The sequence below is a fragment of the Pelophylax lessonae genome (genome assembly GCF_965119305.1).
Source record: "Pelophylax lessonae genome assembly, chromosome: 12".
Taxonomy (NCBI): Eukaryota; Metazoa; Chordata; class Amphibia; order Anura; family Ranidae; genus Pelophylax; species Pelophylax lessonae.
In genome coordinates, this window is record NC_138779.1 from 204,881,930 (window position 1) to 204,887,929 (window position 6,000).

Sequence of the window (6,000 nt, forward strand, 5' to 3'; positions counted from 1 at the left end):
GCAAGTTTTTAATGGAATTTCCCTGAACTTGTGGTGCCATGAGCGACATAAAAAAAAATATTATATGGCCTCAGCCTAATCATCGGCTTGAAAGTGAACCAATCTGGCAACCTTTAAATATTCAGATAATTACTATCAAATATTTGCCTCGCTGACACATAGCAAGAAGCGGTCAGCAGATTCTCTTAAATGAAAGCCGGTTTTGTGCGGAGATAAATGGTCTATTAACTGCGAAGAGCATATCGGAGCAGGGAATAAAACCAGATGGAAATGTAAGATTATAACTCTTAATTGTTTTTCATATGCAGAGTGGTAATGGAGCTAACATTGATTGTGGTACAATATATATTTTACATCTGGTTAAGTTTTGTGAGATATTATTGCTGCTGTCGCTAGTTAAAACATAATTAATTGCACAATTGTGGTATTAAAGGGAATGTAGAGTGGTTTTGTATGTGTTTCCTTTTTATTTTATACGAAAAAGACTAAAGAATAAACATTTTGAAAACAATATCATTTTTGTAGCCCAGAAAATATAAAATAATTGCCTATGAATCTAAGTTCTAGGCTCCCATCCATATGGTTTTCTTACTATGTGCTGAAAACATTGTGTTGCTTACAGAGACCAATAGCTCAAGTTGAAATATACACACAGAACTGGAATAGTAGAAGCAACAACTCCTGCCCTACGAGAGGCTAAGTAAAAAAATATCAATGAGGGGAGGTACTGCTGCTGTGCTGATCCATACTGCTTTAGGAATCCTTTGTCGTGGCAGTTTTACCCCCCTAATGCTTTAATGCCAAGGTGGCACTGTGGCTTCTGTATCATGGTATTACTGTGGTTGGCTCTCACATTCAGAAGCTTTGACTTAGAGCTGTTGGTGACAGCTCTGTCAGTGTCCTGGGAGCATGCTGGGAATGCATTCTCAATACACAATCTCCTGCTATTGTAAACACTTATGTGTGGCAGCCCACCTTTCTTGCCAACACACATGTAATCGGCAAAAGGTTAAAGCGGAAGTACAGCCTAATACCTTAAATTCTCTCCTGTAAGCTGATTTCAGCCTTATGTGTCAAAATGAAAAAATACCAGTTTTTCTACCTTTATTTTGCAATTTTCAGTGGTGTCACATGACTTCAATCCTCTTCCTTCTGAGTCCAAGAGCAGCAAGTGGGCGTGGTTACTGAAAGCTAGTGACATCACTTCCAGGGAGGTGTACTGATCCTGTGTAGCCAGTGGGCATATGCAGAATGGGAGGAGCTGATCATAGGTTCCCGCCCAGTGTTCTTTCATCAGTAAGGATGCATTGTACATTCTAATTCATGAGAAAATGAAGAAAACATTCACACAGGACTGGGGGGGGGGGGGGGTGAGGTGCACATATACAGCAAAGTTGTGCTGGGCTTTGAATAAAGAATACTATAGGACAAGGAAGCTGGACACGGGGAGGAGGAGAACTGTCATCAATTGTTGTTTGCGTTAGATCTCACACAGAAGAAGCAATATTAACAGTTATTTGCTGGGGGGGGTTACCCGTCATCAGCCCCCCCTTATCAAAAAATTGACCAAACAGTTAGCTATTTTGGAAGCTATTTGTTAGATCCGGTAAGATCAAATGGGTTTAACGTTAGATCTCACATAAGTAGAGACTTATTAGGTGATTAATGAGGGGGGGCTTGCCCTTCTTATCAAATTTTCTAGCCAAAAATCATTCAGACTATTAGATATGCATTAGATCAGGTAAGATCACTTGGTTTTAACATTAGATCTCACATCATTTCAGAGATATTCCATGTAAAAATAGAGACATTAGGTGGTGGTACACGAGGATGGGCTGCCCTCCCACATGCAATTTTCTGGCCAAAAATCATTCAGACTATTAGATACGCATTAGATCAGGTAAGATCACTTGGTTTTAACATTAGATCTCACAAAATTTCAGAGATATTCCACATAAAAATAGAGACATATGGTGGTACATGAGGATGGGCTGCCCTCCCACATGCAATTTTCTGGCCAAAAATCATCAAGGCTAATGGATATTCGTTAGAGCCGGTAAGATCAAGTGGTTATCACCTAAAAAGTCTCAAGTTATGTGAGATCTAACGTTAAAACCACTTGATCCTATAGGATCTAACAAATATCCATTAGCCTGGATGATTTTTGGCCAGAAATCTTAATAAGGAGGCCAGTGCCCCCTCATTAATCACTTAATAAGCCTCTAATTATGTGAAATCTAATGTTAAGTCCATTTGATCTTACTGGAGCTAACAAATAGCTTCTAAAATAGCTAACTGTTTGGTCAATGTTTTGATAAGGGGGGCTGATGTGGGGTTAAGGCCCCCCACCCCCCAGCAAATAACTGTTAATATTGCTTCTTCTGTGTGAGATCTAATGCAAACAACAATTGATCTAACCTGATCTAGCAAAGATCTAACAAATTGCATGCGTTTTATTCAAAAATTTTGATTTGTGTACATCTGCCCAAATATTGTGTTGGTGATTCTAAAAACACAAACCCAGGATTTCATCGCTCTCCAGGTTTAAGGTCCCGAACAAGGTTTTACCAACCAATAAGGAAATTGAAAAGCTAGTTTCCCTGGAGCCCCTCAGCCTTCCTGGATGAGATACCTGGGTCATACTATTTTTACACCGTGGCAGGGCACAGCACTGCCACTATTATATATATATATATATATATATATATATATATATATATATATATAGAGAGAGAGAGAGAGAGAGAGATTCTTCACGAACAAGCTAAAATAAAAGGGCATCTTCAACAATTTTAGGTAATTTTTTAGATGAGAATGGGTCAACTTAAAGTACTAGAAATAGAAGTGCTAAAAGAGAGCTTATGGATGAAGATTAGTCTCCGCCCCAGAGGAGCCCTGAGCAAAATGCAAATGTAGAGTTTTGGTCAAATGCTATTGGCAGTCAGCAGCACATCCCACCATGCAGTACAGGACCTAAGCAGCCTACTGAGAGGATTTTCACATGTCATTGTTAGATGGACTGGAAGCTGAAGGTAAAGACAACATTTCTAAATCCAGGAAGCACCAATATCAAAGTCTACCTAGGGAGCTCTAGGTGTGTACAAGGGGTCTAGTTGGCAGCTCGTGGACACAAAGGGGCCCCTAGGGGACACAATAAATACAAAAATCCTTTGATCATCAAACGTCAAAATGCCGATAACCCATTTCAAAGGTCCTAACGAGACCACTTCATCAAGGCTAAAAAAATACTTGTATGAATCTGTCTCAGTGTTAAACACATTCTCCAGCAACTGATAGCAAATAAATATTTAAGGGTACTGCTCAGGCACAACTGACATTTGTAGATGTTTTTTTCTATAAGATAGCAAATCTTTACTTTTTGAACTCAGGTCCACTTTGAAGACTCACTGATCTGTAGTCATCTGTGTTCTAATTTTTCTGACAATCCTGAGTAACATTGTCTAGTCTCCGCATGCAGCATTGCTAGCCAAAACTGGAAATCCAGATTAATGTGTTTGTACAGACCAAAGAGAAAAGACAACCTTCGTTTACAGCCGAGAAAATCAGAAATAGAAAAAAATTGGAGGCAAGTCACTTAAAATATACTGTAAACATCATACAAATTGGGTTCTTTTTGATTCTGTACATCTTTCAAGGCCGAGAAAGCCTTCAGGCAAACTGACGTGTTAAGTGAACTGGAATTCAACTTCTTACTTTCTGAAATCTGGTGCGGTGTGTTATCTCTAATGTGTTTTCCTTTTTTCCACTTTCTCATATTTTTTTTTCTTCTTTCTTACAGAACCTGGCTTTTTTCCCAACCACGGTGTGACGTATTCTGTATCTCCTCTTCTTCTCTGTGTTTTGTCTCTCACATTAGTCTCCCTCTTACGTACAATCTAATGTAAGAAGGAATATCCAGAATTAATCTTCAAGACGGGCAATGGAAGAAATAAAAAAAAAATACAATTACACAAGAACATCGACAAAAAATTTAAAAAAATCAACAAAAACATAAAAATAATTTTTTTAGAAGGAATCCGACACTGTGAGGGAACAAATTATGCATTTTTGAAAACCGTGTCATTGACTTTCTACGCCTTCTAATGAACGAAAGGACACTTTTGGGTGGATTTAATCAGTGACGTTCAGTGACTACGGAACTTTTTGGGTGGGCTCACCTTTGGAGACGTCTAGAACCCAGGTGCTCTTACAAAACACATGGAAGAATTTTAGAGGGCGGAGAGGGAAGAGAGTGACTGCAAATCAAAATGAACCTCATTAGTGTTTTAGGAGACATTAATAATTTGCTATTTTACCCCCCTTGCAACGCTGAAGCAACTTGCAAGCCACTTCAGCTCTGGAAGGGCAAAAGTTTCAGTGTAGTTGCCCTGCGTACCTCATTACCATTCCTGAAGGAATTTTTCTCAAAAAACCCAAACATCTAAAGTCATTTCCCCTGCCTGACCTTGTGTCTAATTCGCCGTTACTGTGTACATTACCTCTAGTCCCTTACCCTCTCACCAAACAACGGCAACACCAATAAATGAGTATGAGTGGATTTTATACCATATTTCTGCAAAAGTGATGGACGTCAAATAATGCTAACTACAACAGAGCAAAATATGGAGTGGATGTGAGAAAAAAAGTACAGTAGATGTCCATCTTGATAAGGTCTTCTTCATAAATTAATATGAGATCTTGGTATTCATTCTACAACAAATTGGATGCTCATTTGTATCATCATCTCCTGGCCCTCAAACTAGTTTTTTGGACACCTCAAGAGTGTGGTGGAAGAAAGTGTACAACTTTGGAAAATAGCATTAGATTTGGAGAACCACAGCTATGGATTGGAAAGATGGGTGATGATGGGTTGTTTAAAAGATGTTGTACCACCATTTCAGGGACAGCAGGGCAAGTATGCAAGTAGAAAATAAAATATGATAAAACATTGGGATAACTAAGGGACAGTGCACAGTCCCTTCTAGTTTCATATGCCTGTCATTCATCAAATGTGTCTGTGACATTCTTGTGGGTATTCTACAGACCCTAATCCCCTTTCACAGACAAAAAAAGAAGGGGAGCCAAGGGCCTTGAGTATTGTCTGAATGTTAGCTGTCTGTCTGCATGGTCCTATCACTGATTGCAAGCCCCCAGGCCCGCACTTACTACTCATTGCATTATGCTGATAAGAGAATGGACTCAATCCTCGCGGGCTGTTAATGTTTGTGATTTGCACTGGTGCCGAGTTTGAAAGGGGCTTAGGTTAGTTTAACAAGCTTCTGTTGCCCAATTTTTTTTTATTTTTTTTTTTTTATTTGGGTCTATAATTCCCAGGATGCCTCCATAACGGTCTTCTAAGCTTCTCAAAAAAAAAAAAAAAATAACCACCACCTGGGGAGATCTTACTGGTGTTATCCAAAAAAAAAAAACAAAACCTGCCCCACGTGTGTCTTTGTCTTGGCGTCTCTTTGTCCATCCATTTATCCATAACCGATACATGTGCGGCCGAAAAAAATTAAACGGCCCCAACAAGAGCTTCCAAGCTGTGCATCAAAGCAGTGCATTCTGGGATTTCACATTCTCCATATCTACATGCTGGGGAGATGGGAGGGGGCGGGAGTTGCCTTTATGTTGGGGCACTTAAATGCTCATCACTGGAAATCCAAGGCATTTTTTCTTGATTTATTGGGGGTATTTTTGTTTCCTTTTTGCAAAAAGATAAAAAAAAAATACTTGTGAATATTGGCAACAAATGTATAAAGTGTTATAATATAACAGAGACAAACTCTACTTTGGTATTTTGGTGATATTTTGTCTTGAGAAGTTGATTGGCTAAAATGTATTTGGGTTCCAAGTCCATTTAGAGTAAGTGACAGTTGAGGGACCACATGACACCTGGAAGGTGATGGGTTATTTGTCAATTGATAGACCACATGAGAAATGGCAATTTTTGGTGAAAATGTGGAGAGTTTGGCAACATTTTACCATTCTGGCAAAATG

At 39.1% G+C, this 6,000-nt stretch overlaps 1 protein-coding gene across 1 annotated transcript in view; it reads left to right on the top strand.

Moving 5' to 3' along the window:
• Positions 1–5,790, top strand: part of IGLON5 (IgLON family member 5) — a gene marked incomplete at its 5' end in the record, with an annotated part of 217,494 nt that extends 211,704 nt beyond the window's left edge. The window contains one exon of the mRNA XM_082274754.1: positions 3,800–5,790. Within this exon, the coding sequence (XP_082130880.1) occupies positions 3,800–3,900 (101 nt within the window). The 3' untranslated portion in view covers positions 3,901–5,790. The remainder of the gene's footprint in view (positions 1–3,799) is intronic.
• Positions 5,791–6,000: the final 210 nt, after the last annotated feature.